The 18,529-nt window shown below is 50.2% G+C and overlaps 1 protein-coding gene across 2 annotated transcripts; it reads left to right on the top strand.

Annotated features, from left to right (window-relative positions):
* The first annotated feature begins 1,339 nt into the window (after positions 1-1,339).
* Cd40 (CD40 molecule) lies at positions 1,340-14,280 on the top strand. Of its 2 annotated transcripts, XM_027423419.2 has the most exons (9): positions 1,340-1,390; positions 6,895-6,973; positions 7,273-7,398; positions 7,656-7,802; positions 8,120-8,213; positions 10,798-10,859; positions 12,834-12,923; positions 13,011-13,042; positions 13,909-14,280. In XM_027423419.2, the coding sequence occupies exons 1-9, from the start codon at positions 1,340-1,342 to the stop codon at positions 14,095-14,097; spliced, it is 870 nt and encodes a 289-aa protein (XP_027279220.1). In that variant the 3' UTR covers positions 14,098-14,280. The 2 variants fall into 2 exon arrangements, with proteins under 2 accessions (XP_027279220.1, XP_035302828.1); XM_035446937.1 differs by lacking the exon at positions 12,834-12,923.
* Positions 14,281-18,529: the final 4,249 nt, after the last annotated feature.

Genomic DNA, 18,529 nt, shown 5'->3' with positions numbered 1-18,529 from the left:
AATTAAACACTTTCTTTTGTAAGAGTGGCCTTGGTTATGGTCTCTTCACAGCAATAGAACAGCAAGTAAGACAGGCCCCAAGGCTGGGATTAATGTACCACCTATGCTTCCCCATCCCGTCCTCCTTTTTCTTTGCAGCCTGGCCTCTCAGCACCGCCTGGATATCCAGAGTGGGGAGGATCAACATCCCAAGTACCATCTAGTTCAAGCTCCCGGGCAGGGAATTTCAGCTCAAGTGAATTCAGTGCATCAGGCCCAATGCTTGGACCAGAACTCAGGCCACCTCAGCTGCAGAGCGGAAGGCTAACCCTGCTTCAAAAATGGTGGTGGTAGTGGGGGGTGTGGGGTAAAAGCCCTACTTATGAAGCCTGACAACCTAAGTTTGCGATATGGGTCTCACATGGTGGAAGTAGACAACTAACTCCTTTAAGTGGTCCTCTGACCCTCATATATCCCATGAGGAGAGGAGGGAGTGGAGGAGGAGAGGATATGGTGAGCAGTGGGTGGTGCTGGACACCAAGGGTAAAGTGCCTGTCAAGCAAGCTTGAGGACCACAGTTCGGATCTTTGCTCCGGACCACACCCCACCAAAGTAAATAGAGGAAGAGGGAGGGCCTCCAGCCTTCTAACATTTCTCAGTGGGTCCTGTGATCCTTCGAAAGGCTGGTCCACCCGGTAAATACCTGTCTCCGGGGTGGAGCTGGGATGGGGTAGAAACCGCTGGTGGAGACACGTGGATGGCAAGCATGGATGGGACAATGGGATTCTGCCCCTACACGTGGGAATTTCCTTCTCAAGAAAGAGAAACTGAGGAGGGAACTCATTTTCTTAAATCACTTCCTGGCTTTCCAACTGTGGTCTTTCCCGCTTTCTGAGTTTGCGGTGATGCTGGGGACTTCCTTCGACCTCTCTGTCCCCATTGGGGACGCTTTCGGTTCTGCGAAGATTCCCGGAGCTAATAGGGGAAACGTGGGTATCCTGTGGCGCCTACCCCCTACCCCCCGCCAGTCCCTACAGGAATCCTTTTCCCCTCTGCTCTTTGCAAGCAGGAGAGTCCTTAGCCCTGCTATAGGTGGCTCTTGGGGTCCGGGGAGGTAGAAAAAGGGCTCCCCTGGGACTATGCCTCCTCCAGCCTAGGTGCCTGCCCCTTAAACTCCCGGGGGAATCAGACTCTTGGGAAGGTCCGGGGAAATCCCTGCTCAGCAACTAGCCAGAGACCCTCTGCGATTGGTGCCAGAAGACCCCGCCCCCTTCCTGGGCGGGGCCCTTGGCAGGGACTTCGGAGTTACTAGAGGCAGCACTCTGAGCCCTGTCCGTCTGACCGCTCCGACGACCCCACAATGGTGACTTTGCCTCGGCAGTGCGTGCTCTGGGGCTGCTTGTTGACAGCGGTGAGTGGCTTCTGTCCCGATCCCAAGGGATTGGAGAGTGGGAGATGGAAAGAGGAGACAAGACTTCTGGGACCTTCCTAGCTGATTTGGGGGGAAGGCGGGAAGGGCTGAGTAGGGCGGGCAAGATCTCTCTGGTCTTGACTATAAAATAAGGTGGGTTGCTCCTCTCCCCTCCCAGAAGGTTGGGGTTCCATTCCGTGTAGTGCACAGGGGGAGCTTAGGGAGGGCATACCTACACAGAGGTGCCGGGACAACTTTATCTAATCCAAGCCTGGGCTCAGGAGCTGGCTGCGGAGACTGGAAAGTGGGTTCCGAGTGCACAGGAAGGTAGCCTGGCTAGGGGAAGGGGCGGGTCTGGCCGGTTTCCTGTCACTTTCCCATTGTGGATAGACGCCTGTCATCAGTGGTTATGTTCTCCCTGCTAGTTGGGCCACTTTTTCCAGGGCATCTTGTGGGAACAAGACCCTGGGTACTTTCTTGGTAAGAGGTGATCTAAACCCGCCACACCTGACATAGCCAAGCCAATCTAGGAGGAATCCCAGGTTGATGCCTCTTCCTCTTGCACCTAAGATGGCGGAAGAGGTACCCAAAGAGAGGAATAGCCATGGAACCCACGAAAGGGTGAAGAGACCAGCCATGGTTTCTCCAGGCACCAGAATGGCTCAGACCCAACCAAGCGTATCTCCGGGATTTCCAGAAGCTATCACTTGATTGACTTTTGGTTTAAATGTATTTCTGCAGTTCCTCATTCTGGAGGCTGGGAATCCCCTGACTACCTGAGTCTCATCCCCGCCCCTCTGGCTGGGCTCCCCGTGTTTTCAAGCGCTGTAGAATCTTTTTGGTTTGGAGACAAGGATTTAGGTGTTTCAGCCAACTCCCTCCGACTTGTCCAGGTGTCACTTGGGCAGGTGTCATGTTACAGGCCTGGCTTCAAAGGGACAACATGACAGGGACATTCAGTGCCCTAAGCATATGCTATCAACCAGCTGAGTTGAGAGAGAATCTCAGGTGTCAGAGGTTGACCTCAAACTCGCTATATAGTTGAGGATGACTTTCAGTTTCTACCCCCCCCATTTTTTTGAGTGTGTACTGTTTGTATGTGTGTATACATTTGTGTTGATACATGTGTGTTCTTGTATGTGGTTGCCTGAAGCTGCTATGAGTCATTCTCGGACACTCTCCACCTTACTCATTGAGGCAGGGTCTCAATCAAACTCAGAGCTCCCCATATGGCCAGTCTCACTAGCCAGCTTGCTTTGGGGATCCCCCGTTTGCTTTGTAAGTCTGGAATTACAGGAAGGCCACTGCAAATACCTGGCATTTGCATGTGTTTCTGGACCTGAACTCTGGTCCACATGTTTATGTGGTAAGCACATTAATAGCTGAGCCCTCTCTCCTGTCCTTGAATTTCTCTGTAGTGCTGGGTCTACGGGCATGCATCACCATGACCTTTTTTTTTTTTTTTAAACAATTTTATTTATTTATTTATTTATTATGTATACAACATTCTGCTTCCATGTATATCTGCACACCAGAAGAGGGCACCAAATCTCATAATTGATGGTTGTGAGCCACCATGTGGTTGCTGGGAATTGAACTCAGGACCTCTGGAAGAGCAGTCAGTGCTCTTAACCTCTGAGCCATCTCTCCAGCACCACCATGACCGGTTTTATGTGGCACTAAGAACGGAACCTAGGGCTTCGTGATTGCAGTGCAGCCATTGTACCAACTCCAGCTGAGGGCTGGAGATTCTGACCTGTGGCCTGGGCAGGGATAACTGTGGGGGTCAGCAACAGGAGAGGAGACTAAGTGAAGAAGCTGCTTTCCAAGCTTTCATTTTCACTCTAAGCAAGTGGTTCTCAACCTGTAGGTCTCAACTCTTTGGGGGCAGGGAATCAAACAACCCTTTCACAGATATTTTTACATTACCATTCATAACAGTTGCAAAATTACAGTTATGAAATAGCAACGAAAATAATTTTATGGTTGGGGTCACCACAGCACAAGGAACTGGACTGCATTAAAGGGCCACAGCGTCAGGAAGGTTGAGAACCACTGCTCTGAGCAATGTCTCTTAGGGAGACAGGATGCAGGAGGAGGGTAGAGTGGGAGAGAAGTGGATGAGAGCCTTGTGGGTAGAATGGAGGGAGAAACAGAGGTGTGATGGAGGGTGGTCTGGACTACCTGAGGGCAAAGTCTGCCCTTGTGAGCTCCAATCTGGGCTCCAGGTAGCGGCTGGGCCCTGATGGAAATAGCAAGTGCTGTTTATCAAGGTCTTTCTGTACATGGGGCTGGGAGAGAGATTGCATATAGCCTCCATTTGATTTCTCCCGACTCCTCTGTTTCAGATGACCAAAATGAGGCTCAGAAAGGGGAAAGGGTTTGCCCAAAGTCTCTCAAGATGGATATGAATCAGTATCTGTCACGTGGCAAGGGGTCCCCAAGCTGTGGCCCTGAGAACTTTGTGGAGAACTTTGGGGAATGAAAACTGGGGTGGAGAGTCATCAGAGGAGAGGTGTCTTGTTTCAGTTGCTCAGCGATGCTGTCAGGGCTTTTATTGCTCTAGAAGTAGAGTGGGAAAGTCGATGCCTGGGGACATGCTGTTGTGGGAGGAGCTTTCAGATGCATTTCATTAAGTGATTTGCTCAGATACCCAGGTTGAATTAGAGCAATCCATTAGCTGAATCCTGGACAGACAGTCAGTTGCCAGGGTGCAGGGCACCCAAGCAGACACTCATATGTGTGAGCCGAATACAGCTGCCATTTGGTGAGCACTCACCATGGTAGACTGCCAGCCCGTGCACCTGTGTTCTCTCACATTCTCAACCCGACCTCTGGGGCAGGTGTTATAATTCCATTTTAAAGGTGAGGAAACGGGGCTAGAGAGATGGCTTAGTGGGAGAGGGCACATGCTGCCAGGTTCAGTTCTTAGTACCCACACTGGGCTGGCACACAAAACAATAAAAACAGATCTTTAATGGTGTGGAAATTCAGCCTCAGAAAAGCAAGATAACTAGTTTGTGTTACAGAGCGATTTGTCTCATTCTCAAACAAGGTCTCCCCACAGCCCTAGCCATGGGTATTTCTAGAATGTAACCCAACTTTAAGGAACATAATACAGGCTGGAGGGATGGCTCAGCAGTTAAGAGTTTGTGTGGCCTTTGCAGAGGACTGGGGTTGGGTTTCCAGCACCCACAATGGGCAGCTCACAGCCCCTGCAACTCTGGCTCCAAGGAGTTTCTGATTCGATCTTCTGAACTCTAAAGGACCTGTCCCCCCCACCCCACATATCCACATATAGACACATATCTACCCATAATCAATAACAAAATACATTTTATGGCTAGACAGATCCTTGGAACACTTCGCTTGTTGCTCTTGCAGAGGACACAGGTACAGTTTCTTAGCACCCACATGGTGGCTCACAACCAGCTTTGGCACCAGTTCCAGGGAATCCCGTGTCCTCTTTTGACCTCCAAGGGCACTGGTGCAGGCAAAACACTCGTACACATAAAATAAAGTAAATAAACCTAAAAAATGTTTAAATTCTTTTTGTTGTTGTTGTTGTTGTTGTTTTTCGAGGCAGGGTTTCTCAGTGTAGCCCTGGCTGTCCTGGAACTCACTCTGTAGACCAGGCTGGCCTCAAACTCATAGAGATCCGCCTGCCTCTGCCTCCCGAGTGCTGGGATTAAAGGTGTGTGCCACCACCACTGGTCTAAAACTTAAAAGTCTTAAAAAAAAAACAAAAACCCTCACATAAATCCTCAAGTACAGTACTGAGGAAATAGCTCAGTGGTTGAAGCACAAGCCTGAGGTCCTGAGTTCATCCCTGGAAACATGTAAGGTAGTGTGTGGTAGAAGTCTGCAACCCTAAAGCTCCTACAGTGAAACAGGAGAGTCCCCGAAGTTTTCAGGCCAGCCAGCTGGCCATATGCAGCTGAGAACAGCGACAAGACCCACTTTAAACAGGTGGCAGGTGAGGACTGCCACAGATGCTGTGCCCTGACCTCCACACACCTGAACTGTGGCAAGTGCATGCTCCAAGTCCCAAACAGGGCAATGCATGTGCGCACACACCAAAGCACAGACTCACTTTATAGTTCTTAAAGAAAACTTTCTCACTTTAAACAAAATTCATTTTTTATTACACGTATGTATGTATGTATGTATGTATGTATGTATGTATGTATGTATGTATGTATGCATGCATGTATGAGTACCACAGGGTATGTGTGGAGGTCAGAAGGCAGTTTATGGCAGCCGGTCTTTCCTACCCTGTGGTTCTCAGGGAATGAACTTGGATCATCAGGCTTGGCTGTGGGTGCCTTGACTGTCCTTAGTTTTCAAGGAGCAAGTCTCTGGAGTTAGACCATAGTTAATGTCCTTCCTCCTTCCCTCCTTGTCTTTTTTGTTTGTTTTTGAGACAGGGTTTCTCTGTGTAGCCCTGGCTGTCCTGGAATTCACTTTATAGACTAGGCTGACTGGCATTGAACTCTGCCTGCCTCTACCTTCCAAATGCTGGGATTGAAGGCCTGCAAAGGCACACCTGGCTAGCTAATACCTTTCAAAGACTTTTAAAACTAAAATCAAGACAGGCCCAGGGAGGAGGCACTCAGCAAGTACAGCGACTAGCTGAGGTTTACTAACCTTGTTAAGAGTCAGTTGCGTGTATTTTTAGGGTTTCTTTTTAATTTATGGGAAGTGATACTGGCTGTTCTCTCAAGGCAATAACAGACTTACAGTAAAGAGAAGTGTGTTTAAGTTAGCAAGTTCATAGCATGGGTGGCATCTATGCTATGGTGGAAATGGCGGGAGTGAAACGTGGTCGATGGAGAGAGGACATGTTGAGAACTTTGATTCTGTCCCTGTGGAACACTAAAAAAATGTAGCCTGACTTTAAGGATCACAATACAGGCTGGAGGATGACTCAGCAGTTAAGAGCATGTGTGGCCCTTGCAGAGGACTGGGGATTAGGTTCCCAGCAGCCATGCTGGGCAGCTCACAACCATCTGTAGCTCTAGCTTTTCTGATTCGCTTTGATTCGCTCTTCTGAGCTCTGAGGGTACCTGCCCGGTGTCTCACTCAGCCTCAGTGTTGCCCTCCATAGAATGACTCCTATCCTTCTGGCATCAGTTGATGTGGAGCTGGGGACAGAAAGCATGGTGGCACTCAGGAGAAGGGCTGAGGCCAGCTGGAGCCAGCAGCCGGCTCTACAGGAAGTTCTTGAGTTCTCCCTTCCTGCTGGGTCTTCGGGTGCACTGAGGAGTCAAGAGGATCTATTTGGGTGAGAGAGTTCTGAGTTCTTGCTTTATAAGATGGCAGAATGACTCTCTGGATGCCTTTTATAACCACACCACTTGGCAGTAGAGTTAAAATCAAGTATACCTCATACTGTGGGGGCTTTCTTTCTGCTTTGGATTTCCACATCTGCTACAGTCTGTGTTTTGGCTAACTTTCAACATGCCTGTCAGAGATCCCTTCCAGTTACACACTTCTGTTTTTAGGTCCATTTAGGACAATGCATTACATGCGATGACAAACAGTACCTCTTCAATGGCCGGTGCTGCGACTTGTGCCAGCCAGGTGAGATGTTAGCCTCTCCAGCCCCATACCAAGACCCTTCCTTCCCTCATGGTTTGCTGGCAGATACAGACCCTATGTATGAACTGTGAACTCAAGGCTAAAAATGGCTCATCCCCCCTCCCCCTCCTTGATGCCAGAATGCCCCTGGCTGCCTGCCCTGTGTCTTCTTCCATCTTCCCCACTTATATAGGGTCTGAGGTGGACCCAAGCTCCACTGCCCCAGGCCCTGGCTCACTGGGTAGTGACAGGATCTGTTTCACAGGATTGAAACTGCCTTATTTCCTTCTGGTATTTTACAGGAAGGAGACTAGAGAGCCACTGCACGGATGCCATCAAGACCCAGTGCCTTCTGTGTGACTCCGGCGAATTCATGAACAAGTGGAACAAAGAGCTCCGGTGTTACCAGCATACACACTGTGAATCCAGTGCGTGGGGCTGCTTGGGGAGGTGCACTTGAGAACTGGGTTGATATTCCAAATCATGACATCCCTCCGATTTCAGTAGCTAGGGTCTGTCCTTGTGGGTGGGAGTCTGGGTTGAGTTTGGGCTGTTGAATAAGTTAGTTAGTTGATCATCCTCTGTACCAGGAGGAGCATGTAAGAAAACAGGAGAGGATATGAGAAGTAGGACTCTTAGTGTGGCCCAGGGGGGTTTCTCATTCTTCCTTCTCATCTCTGATCAGAGGAAGGGCTTGAGGTTGAGAAGCAGGGTACTGCAGATACAGACACCATCTGTGCCTGTAAGGAAGGGCAACACTGCACTAGTGAGGAGTGCCAGAGATGTGCTCAACACACATCCTGTGGCCCTGGCTTTGGAGTTAAGCAGATGGGTAAGTGGCCTCCCTGGGAAACAGCTCTATGGGTGGAAGAAAAGAGCTGGGGTTGAGCAGTTGGCTTTGGCCCCCAGAAGCTGAGGGGATAGCGACTCCCACTTGGACTGGCATCTTCCCTCTGGGTAACAGGAAGTGGGATCTTTTGCATTCTGGCCTTGGCTATGGGCAACTTCCTGGGGAAGGGGAAGGGGACTCCTGTTGGGTTGCAGTCTTCAGGGCCACCACTGCGCCGGGGCAAGGAGCTGAAGGCAGGCTCAGGCTGTGACACCGTGACTCACAGAGACTCTTGATGCATCCTCCCCACATGCTCCCAGCCACACGGACTGCCGATACGGTGTGTGAACCCTGCCCAGCCGGCTTCTTCTCCAGTGGGTCATCAGCTTTTGAACAATGTCATCCTTGGACCAGGTAGAAGGGTTGCCTCTCCTTAACCAAAAGTAGTGTGGGTCTTGTGGCAGTTTCTCCAGTCACCTGCTGTTCAGTGACTCACTCGCTTGTGAATGTGCCCTCATGGCTGGCCTAAGGGACACTTTCTGCACTTTTTTCTTGCCTGCTCTTGCTTAGTTAATAGAATCTGGGTCTCCCTCCCTTCCTGAAGTCTCTCATCTTGAGGCACCACAGCACCCCTTTCTCTCGATGAATGTTCCTTGTCAGTTCTTCCGCTTTCTGGGCGTGTAGGTGTATGCGCACACTTGTACATACGTGTATGTGTACACACTCTTGTGTATGCATATGCATGTGTGCACGTGTGTGTGTGTGTGTGTGTGTGTGTGTGTGTGTGTGTGTGTGTGTGTGAGATAGCAACTTGGGGCATTGTTCTTCAGGTACTATCCACCTTTTTCTTTTGTTTGAGGCAGTCTCTCACTGGCCCGGAACTTGCTAAGTAGACTAGGCTGCCTGGTCAGGGTTCCAGGGACCCTCTGCATCCTCTGCAGCACTGGGATTACAACCATATGTCCCCAAGCCTGGATTTCTTTTTTCTAATGTGGGTCCTAGGGATTAAACTCATGCTTACAGGGCAAGTAGTTTCCTGACTGGGTTATCTATCCCCCAGCCCTTCTTGACTCTTAGTTGACTTTCTGGTGCTTTGTTTGAGTCCTCTTCTCCACAGTTACTTTTCCCCCTCTCCTGGGCTGTCTTATCTACATCCGTGGTTCCATTTCCCCCTGGATCTGTGGTTTGGGCCCCAGATGGTCAAGTCTTGCTGCTGAATGTAGAGCTTCCCCAACACCTCAGTCTCTGTATAGCCAGAATGGGCACCCAGCCAAGCCCCAAGGGAAAGGCAGGTTCTGGTTTGAGGCAGTCACATAGAGCCGCACACCTTTGCCTTCACCTCTACCTCAGTCAGGTCTATAGTCTGCTATGAGCGTCTTGGGAATCCACCTCTTTACTCTCTAGTGTGGTCTCGTGGGCCTCATCACTGTAGTGTGGTGATGGCTTCGTCTCTTCACAGGCTCTTTACCTCTTGGCTGGTTCTGCATTGTATTGCCATTGTGACCTTCCATAGCCCTTTTTGGATCACAGTACTTTGTGGCTTACAGCACTCCATGGCTCTCTGCTGCCTCTGGGAAGAAGTCCTGGCTCTGGGGTGGGGCTGGGGTCCGGCACGATCCTCTAACTCTCCCCCCATATCTTGTACCCTGCATTTGTACCCCTGAGCACACTGTTTATTCTTTTGCTTCAAAGTCTCCTGCCTGGGAGAACCCTTAAGTACATGCCCCATTAACTCTTTACATTTATTGTTTTAAATGAACAAGCCCCTCCCCTCAGGCTGTTTTCCCAGTGCTCCTTTCCAGAGATTCTTCTAGTAAAGAAGAAACAAACACACACACACACACACACACACACACACAGACAGACACAGACACACACACACCTTATACAAGTTGTGACCTACCTTGTATAAGGGCTCTCTTTCCCCTCCCCAAAGGCTAACAATTGCTTGAATGGAGAGTTCAAGCCTCCCCCCTCCCATGAGTCTCTACTCTGTGTTTGGAATGGTGCCACCTGAGGCACTCATCAGTGTCCACTGGTGGGTATTAGCTGATCATGGAGGTTCCTGTACCGGAGTCAAATGTGCGCCCGCCACACTGCACCACTTAGCTGGTGTGTGCTGCTGTTTCAACTTTTGTACCTTTTGGGGCCCTTCTGATCTTCCTTTGTGGATCCCCTAATTTGTCTCAGGGACCCTCTGCTTCCTATCTGGAATGCCCCTCCCCTCTGGAGGCCTCAGCCGACTGTCCACTCTTCTGCAACGTCTCCTGCATGAGTGACCTGGGAGCAGTTCCTCTTTCTAGTTAGGTCATGAGGCTGGGTGCCAAGGACACTCCATCATCACAGGTGCCTCCTTGACTCTCCTGTCACACTGGTCCCACCTGGCTGGCTCCCTCTTTCACATCCTTCGATGTCTCCATGGAGAAGTCTCCCCCAAAGACCCTTAACCAGAGACCCTTAACAGGGACCAGTTTTGCTCTCTATGGGACCTTGGGCACATCTGGTCATCTTTCAGATGCCGTAATTGGTTAGAGTGCTGTTCCTGGCATTTAGCTGGTGGAGACAGAGGCGCTGTGAAATATTCTGGGACTTAGGATGTTTCCCAGCTCAAAATACCTGTGGGTGCCAAGATGCTCCACTGAGAACCAAACTCATCCCCTCTCATTCCAGCCGTGAGGCTCCTGCCTTTGAACAATGCCCTCTCTGTTTTAGCCCTTATCATCAAGCCCGGCCGGTATCATCCACACTCCTGGCTATCCCTCCTTCAATATAAGCAGTAATTTTTCCTTTCACTTGTGTGCATGTTCCCGCCCTTCCCATAATGACCAGCTCAGAATGCTGCACTGTAAGCCACATGCTCAGTGAACCTGGACTTGCCACTTGCTGCCTGGCTCCCCTGGGCTTGGAAGTCTTATGGTTGGGGAACCCTGTTCTCTCTCTCCCTCTCTACATGTGTGTGTGCATGCACATACATGTGTTCACATGTGTCTTTGTGCAGCTGCGAGGCCAAAAACATGGTGGTACAGCAGGAAGGGACGAATCGGACTGACGCTGTCTGTGGTGAGTCCAGGGGAGAACGGGTCCTGCCTAGTGTTTTAAAGAGGACACAGAGACGCATAGGCAAGAGGCAGTTTGGGGAATAGTACTTCAGCTTGTATCTTGGGAGCTGGATGAGTCACATCTGCTGTGTGAGCCTCAGTTTCTTCAACTGTGAAATGGGTTGGCAGCAGCACCTCCCTTACTTGTACTCCCTTACATGAGAGCATGTCTTGGAATTTTACTATTTTGAAACTGTGAGCACAGTTCTGTTGCCCCTCAATTGAGGTGTGGGTGCACTGTGACACTGTCACCTGTTAGCCTTGGTTTGGATGCTAGGATGAGAAGCTTGACAAGAGGCTTGGATCACGACCTCAGATTCAGGGACTAGGTTGTCACTGAATGAGTAAAGAGAGGGGTAAGAGAGCTGGGTCTGGGGAGTGGGCCTGTCAGCACAGCTACTTAGGAATCTGAGGCAAGAATTTTGCAAGTTCAAGCCTAGCCTGGGAAGTTTGGGAACACATTGTCTCAACATAGAAAGTAAAAAGAGGGCTACTGAGACGGCTCATTAAGCTAAGCTCTTGTGCAAGCCTGATGACCCAGGTTCCCACACTTGTCTGGCATGTGTGAGGTCCTGGGTTAGACCCACACACTAATCTAGCAGGTGTGAAGTCCTGGGTTAGACCCACACACTAGTGTATGTGAGGTCCTGGATTAGACCCCCACACAAGTCTAGCATGTGTGAGGTCCTAGGTTAGATCCCCAATGCCAAAAAGGGAAAGGAAAATAAAGATACAATCTCTTGGCTTTTTCTCGAGATTGACTTTGTTCTCTTGGGAAGATGTGACTGGAATGGGTGACAGAAGCACAGGTCATCTGTGACATGCAATAAACTATTGTAAAAGGACAGCAAGCAAGAGAAAAAACATTTTGATATTATGCTAGAAAAAAAAACAACAAAAACCTGCGATAAACAAAAGAGCAAATTTTAAAATCGAGTAGGAGCTGGCCTTGCCAGATGTGTGGATCCTGCTTACATCATCCTGATTTTGACTCTGGTTCCAATACAAGTTTATTTAAAAGCCGTGTAGCCGCCTATGGGCCAGTGTTTGTGCTGTTGGTGTTTGCATCCCTATCTATCAGGTGGGTGTGGTGGTACAGGTCTACAGTCCCAGTACTCAGGGGGCTGATGCTTGAGAACCCCAAGTTCAAGGTCAGCCTGAGCCGATTAGTGAGACCCTGTCTCAAAGAGGATTCAATTTTTTTGTCTCCTTGTTATGGGGAAGTGGTTACACCCCTTGCTTCTGATGCCTCCTGCCTTTTGGTCTTTTTTTGTCACTTGGAATAGCAATGTAGACACAAGAGATACTTTATTTCTCTGCTCCACACTTCCATAGCAGATGTTAACAATGTAGACACAAGAGCTGAACAGCCGCAGCTAGGGAAGAGAGCAGGGGGTGTGAGAAACAGGCAGGCAGGCTTTCCCTTCACCACAAAGCTGGTGAAAGCCAGGTGGGAAGTTGGCTGACTGGGGTGTGTGTGTGTGATCCTCCCAACTGAAATCTCCCAGGGCTAGAGAGATGGTAAGAGTGTTTATTGTGCAAGCATGAACTAGGCATTGGGGTGACTGTGACCCCAATGCAACAAGAAGGAGAACTGCTGTAGCTTGTTGGCTGACAGACTAGCTCCAGGCTCAGTGAGAGACCCTGGCTCAGTAGAAGGTGACGTGACAGAGCAGGACAGCCTCTGAATGCACACACCTGCACATATGCCACACCCACATCCGCTGTCCCCCCACAAATACGCCATCTCTCAGTTCATAACCATTGGCAAATACCACAGAAGCATTTAAAAAGATCCCCTGATGCAACATTACCCACAATGCTGCTGCTTGAAAGCTCTGACAGCCTCAGGAGGTCCAGATGCTGGAAGACGCAGTTGCTTTGGACAAGGAGTGGGAGCATCTGCCAGTGGCTCCACTCAAGTCTGTCTCTGCAGGTGTGCAGTCCCGGACGCGAGCCCTGCTGGTCATTCCCATTGTGATGGCCGTCCTCATCACCATCTTCATAGCGGTGTCTTTCTGTATCAGTGAGTGCCCCTGTGAGGGAAGAGGGGGAGGACTCAGGGATGCAGAACCAGCCCTCCCAAAGCCTCACCCCTTCTTTTTCTCTCTAGAAAAGGTGGTCAAGGAACCAGAGGATAATAAGGTAAGCTGGAAAGAGTGACTGGTGGGCAGGTTGGGAGACTCATGCGTGGCACAGGGAGACAGATGACTACTCAGTGGGCAAAGTGCTTGCTACACAAGCCCAGGAACCTGAATTTAGACCCAATACCCACGAAAAAAAGCCTGTAACGTCAGGGCTGGCAGGGGACGTGGACATGCAGAGCTTGCTAGCCAGCCAGTCTAGCTGACACAAGGTACTCCAGGTTCTGAAAGAAACCCTGACTTAGCAAATAAGGTTGAGAGTGACATCGACCTCTGGTCTCCATGGGTGCATGTACATACGTCCAACACCACACTCCTTATGTATATGTACACACATGTGCTCGTGAGCGTGCTCGAGCACACACACACACAGAGGGAGAGAGAGACAGAGACAGAGACAGAGAGACAGAGAGAGATGGATGGGTGGGTGGGTGGAAGGGAACAGGCTCAGTGTCTGTCCCTGGGGCCAGTAAGGTGACAGTCGGCTACTCTTACCCCTACCCTGCCCTGAATCACGGTCTTCATTCCGTCCTCTAACTAATCACTTCCCCACTGGGAGGAGCCAGGCACCATTGGCAGAACAACCCTGCCCATGCTTTCCTTTGGCTTGGAACATAGGGAAGTCCAGCCTTTAGAGGCCAGAAGGTGGAACCAGAGGGGCAGCTTCTTCTGCTGGCTGACTCTGACTCTGGAAGTTTCCTGCCAAATTTCATGTGTCCAGCAGGGGGCAGGAGGTATCTGAGAAATCAGCTTTGATTATCACCCCCCCCCCAAGGGGAAGGGACTTGGAGGAAGGATTCTACTCCTCAGGGACAGGGTGGCTCTATGCCTAGAGGTGACCTTGGCTCTCACACCCTGGCTCTCCAGGCCTCACTCCCTGCTGTTGAAACGGGAGATCCTACGGAGACAGAAGATTGTCTTGGCCACAACACTGCTCCAGTGCAGGAGACATTGGTTGGGAGTCAGCCTGTGGCACAGGAGGACGGCAAGGAGAGCCGCATAGCAGTGCAGGAGAGACAACTGATGGACAGCATGGACTTGAAGCACCTGGTCTGAGATCTTGGAACTGTTGCAGTGGTGATGGCACGAGGGCAAGGGCCTGGCTCGGATGGCGGCTGACATTTGAGATTCGAAAGGAACAAAAACTGCCGCGCCTGCCCAGCTGCCATCCCTTGTCTTGCTTTTAAAGATGGAGGAAAAGCTTGGGCATCAGGGATCCAGAGAGTGCAGCAATACAGGACCCAGAGATGTATCCTGGTGGCTTTCACTATCAGGAGTCATGGACACCACAGTCTATGGCTTTGTGGCTTGTACTGTTAGAAGACACCTGATTGCCCATCAGCAGGGGACTGGCTAAATAAATCTGTAATGTATTTATACAACAGGATCTCAGAAATACTATCAACTGAAACAAACAAAAACAGGTAGTGGAATGGTGGGTAGAGAAACAACCTTTAAAAACACATACCCAGGCAAGTAAGATAGCTTTTGTGGGTAAATTGCTAGCCACCTGATTTTTATCCCTGGGACTACATGGTAAAAGGAGACAACCAAATCCAGAGGATTGACATTTGACCTCCACAGGCACTCTGTGGTCCATGTTCATGCATGCATGAGTGTGTATGTGCATACCCCAAGATGGGAATGGTGGTTCATGCCTGTAATACTAGCACTCAGGAGGAAGAGGCAGGAGAACCAGGAGTTCCAGGCCAGCCTGGAATACATAGTGAATTGAAGGCTAGCCTGACCTACATGATACCGTCTCAAAAACAAACATTAACTGGGTGGTGGTGACACATGCCTTTAATCCTAGCATTAGGGACTCAGAGACTGGTAGATCTCTGAGTTTCGAGGCCATCCTGGTCTACAGAGTGAGTTCCAGGACAGCCAGGGCTACACAGAAACCCTGTCTTAAAAAAAATGAAAAACAAAACAAAAAACCACTAAAGAACAACAGCTTCTCCCAACATCCAAAACAAAGCACCTGAAGCTGTCACATACCCTTCCTTAAACCGTATTTAAGCAGGCTGCACACTGTGCTTGAACACAGTCTATGTAGATATGGAAGGAAAGCTATGATGCTGTGAATAGGACATGTTACATGTGTTACTAAGCACTGAAAATCCAGACGGCAGGAGTGTGTCTCAAGAGGTGGCCGAGTGGTTAAGAGCACCGGCTCCTGTAGAGGGTCTTGGTTTGGTTCCCAGCGCCCACATAGTAGCTCACAGCCATCCAATTTCAGGGGATCTGATGCCCTCTTCTGACATCTATAAGCACTGAACATATATGATACATGTACATACCACACAGGTAAAACACGTGTACACATAAATGAACTGTTTTTTTTTTTTTTTTTAAAGAGTGATGAGGTCTGGAGGTAGGTTGTGTGTGTGTGTGTGTGTGTGTGTGTGTGTGTGTGTGTGTGTTGGGTTTCCCATAATGCTTCATTATCTTTCCAAGGGGACAGTAGATTCATATAATGCTTACATAATTAAAAAATCATCAAACATGTACAAAGGAGACTAAGGGTAGACATGCCAGGTGATGAGATATTTAATTTGCTATTAGAATAGAAGAATTAGGTATTTTCTGAGCTCAAGTAAGAGTGTCCCCAGACTTCTGGGCCTCCAGGGAATTTTGCCGGTGTGCTCACATTCAGTGGTAAGTTTACGAGGCCTCGGGTTCACAGAAGTAGCCTTCTAGGACAGGCAAGGTCTGTGTCCCCCCCCCATTTTACAGGTGGAAGGAATGGGTATGGAGAGGGGGAATGACTTGCCAATGGTGACACAGTGGTGTGCAGTGGCCCATGAACTCCTATTCTTGGTTCCAAGCTGCTTTCCAGAACCTAGCCACTGTGGACACTAGCTTCCAGGGAGACCCTGGGTCCCCCACTTCCTTCTGACCTCCTCTGTGCTTCTCAGTCAGATGGTGCCCTCTCCTGCCCCACGGCAGTGTCTCAGGATAAAAATAGAGCATCCTGTTCTCTTTTCCTGCTGTGCCATCTGAGGGGGAGCCTAGCCAGGAGGAGCAGCAGATGGAGTGGGAGCAGAGGGGAGGGGAGGAAGGCTGGGGGACAAGGAGCGGGAGGAGGAACCATGCCAAGGAGGTGCCTCAGAGAGACTCCTACACAGGCTCCCACTGAGGCTTAACTCATAGGTCTCAGACACTTGTGGATCCCCCTAGAGGTCCCACTGCTTGGAGGGTAGAGATGCCATGGCTGGTCCTGATGGAGGCTGGGGGTGGGAGGTGCCGCTGAAAGCCAAGAGAAGGACACCTGGCTTTGGCAGTCTTCCCAGAAGAGCTTCCAGGGCCATTTGGAGGCACCAGGTGGAAGCTCTAGTTTAGAAAGCAGAGGGAAATGGGGTGGGGGTGGGGTGGGGGACTTTGGGACCTAATCCTCTTTCCCTGCCTAGAGCCCAAATGTTGGTGGTCCTGACTTGCTGGTGGTGGTGTGTGTGTGGTGGTGTGTGTGGTGGTGGTGTGTGGTGTGTGTGTGTGTGTGTGTGTGTGGTGTGTGTGTGTGTGTGTGTGTGTGTGTGTGTGTGTGTGTGTGTGTGTGTGTGTGTGTGTGTGTGTGTGTGTGTGTGTGTGTGTGTGTGTTGGATAGAGGCAAAAGACCCACCTGTCACTTGTTATCTGAGTAAACTTGGGAGAGTCATTGCCACCCCTTTGCTTCCCAGTTTCTTACCTGCTGCCACATTCTTCTAGCAGGTGCTGTAGGTGATGGTTGCTCTCCTCTAGGTTAGAGGTTCTTGGATTTGAAGGAACACAGTGACCAACTGTGAGGTTTGTAGACAGACAAATTGTTGGGCCCTACCTCCCATGTTTCTGGTTCAGATCTGGGACCAAGATCAAGAATTTGCATTTCTAGCAAGTTCCCCAGGTGGTCCCGATGCTGCAGGATCAGAGAACATACTCAGAGAACAGCTGCCCTTGGCATTCACACTGCTGACTAGGCAGTGGATTTCCTGTTGGCTTTGGGATCGATGGATGGGGCTTCCCCTGTCCCGAATACTTGCCTTCTGTGGCTGCAGGCCAGGCTGGGGGGAGTTAGTGTCTGGGAGCACATACTCTCAATCCAGCTGAGTTGAGGCAGGGTTTAGCCAGGGGGGCCTAAAGCTCACCATATAGCCCTGGACTTCTGATCCCATGGTGCTGGGGATTATATGTGTGTGCCACCATGTCCAATTTAATTCACTTCTAGGGACTGAATCCAGGGCTTCATTCATGTTAGGCAAGTAGTATGTCAACTGCACCCCAGCCATGAGGGGTGTCTACACTGCTTTGTGGCCTCCCTAGAGTGATGGAGTCCCATGTGCCCACAGCGAGCACATAGCCCCGTTGCTTTCTGTTTGTTGCTTTCTAGGTTTAGTTTCCCTCTACTGCTCCCTGGCTCAACTCTCTGCCATACCACTTGCCTCCATTCCTGTCTGCTTCTGGAAGTTTCTGCAGAACCAAGCATAGGAAAGTAACTTTAGTATCTCTTAGCATCCAGCTTAGCCACGAGCTGTCTGCAATACTGGGCACGGGCAGGGGGGGTATGGACATTTGTCACACATCTCTGATAAAAGACTGGCTCCCTAAAGGTCTGTCTCAGTCTGAATATTGTAGGGAAGACCAGCCAGCCTACTCCCTTACAGGCACTGCTCTTCTGTTGGCACATGGAGGCGTGGCTGTGAGGCTGGCAGTGGCCAGCAGGTGGCGGCAAGGTAACATTCTACAGTCGTCGGTTGCTGCATGCCAATCCTAGGTGACGCTGGCTTTGCTTTGAGCTGGCTCTGCATAGGTCCCATGCTTTGTAGCTGAGGCCTGAACCCCTGCCTCACTCATTTCGCAGTTTCAGCCTGACCACTCAGTAGGAGGTGTGGCCTCTTATTGCACCCATCTCACAGATGGGGCTTAGAGTTCAAACAACTTGTTAAGCTGAGATCTGGGTCTAAGTTCACTCCCATCAGGACTGTGCTTGCCTGGGGCAGATGGGAGTCTGAGCTGAGGAGGTGGGGCTGGAGACTAGACAGGATGAGGCTACTTGGGTCAGGATCCCTCCTCTGGGGCAAAGTCTATTGGCTCTTTCTAGCCCATCCAAGGAGGAATGAGAGTTGTGTGTTGTTTCCCAACACACAAATGCCGCTAATTCCATAATTTAAAAGGTCTTGGTAACTGCCCAAGAAATCATGATGCAGGTTTGGGATGGAAAGACTAGGAATCTTCCTGTGTACAGGTGTGTGTGTGTGTGTGTGTGTGTGTGTGTGTGTGTGTGTGTGTGTGCGCGCGCGCGTGTGTGTGACAGGAACCTGAGCCAGATCAGGTAGAATGTTCTGAACATCCTGTCCCCTCGTCTGTTTTCCAGGAGGACAGAAGTAGCCCTGGGGGCTTAGGCTATACCAGTGTGGTTCATGGTGACCTGGGCCCAAGGCACTGAAACCTAAGACTTCAGCACTGCACCTGGGTGGCTTGGCTAGGCACAATGAACCCTGAGGTGGGCATC

Source organism: Cricetulus griseus, chromosome 6, assembly GCF_003668045.3.
Source record: "Cricetulus griseus strain 17A/GY chromosome 6, alternate assembly CriGri-PICRH-1.0, whole genome shotgun sequence".
In the NCBI taxonomy this organism is placed as follows: Eukaryota; Metazoa; Chordata; class Mammalia; order Rodentia; family Cricetidae; genus Cricetulus; species Cricetulus griseus.
Note: the sequence above shows the minus strand (reverse complement) of the source record. Positions and strands in the feature narration are given on the sequence as shown.

Excerpts from the sequence above, each read along its gene's own strand:
- Cd40 (XM_027423419.2), top strand. The coding sequence starts at position 1,340 with ATGGTGACTTTGCCTCGGCAGTGCGTGCTCTGGGGCTGCTTGTTGACA. Across the intron at positions 10,860-12,833 it reads TCGGACTGACGCTGTCTGTG|GTGTGCAGTCCCGGACGCGA; the intron begins GTGAGTCCAGGG and ends CTGTCTCTGCAG. Across the intron at positions 13,043-13,908 it reads AGGAACCAGAGGATAATAAG|GCCTCACTCCCTGCTGTTGA; the intron begins GTAAGCTGGAAA and ends CTGGCTCTCCAG.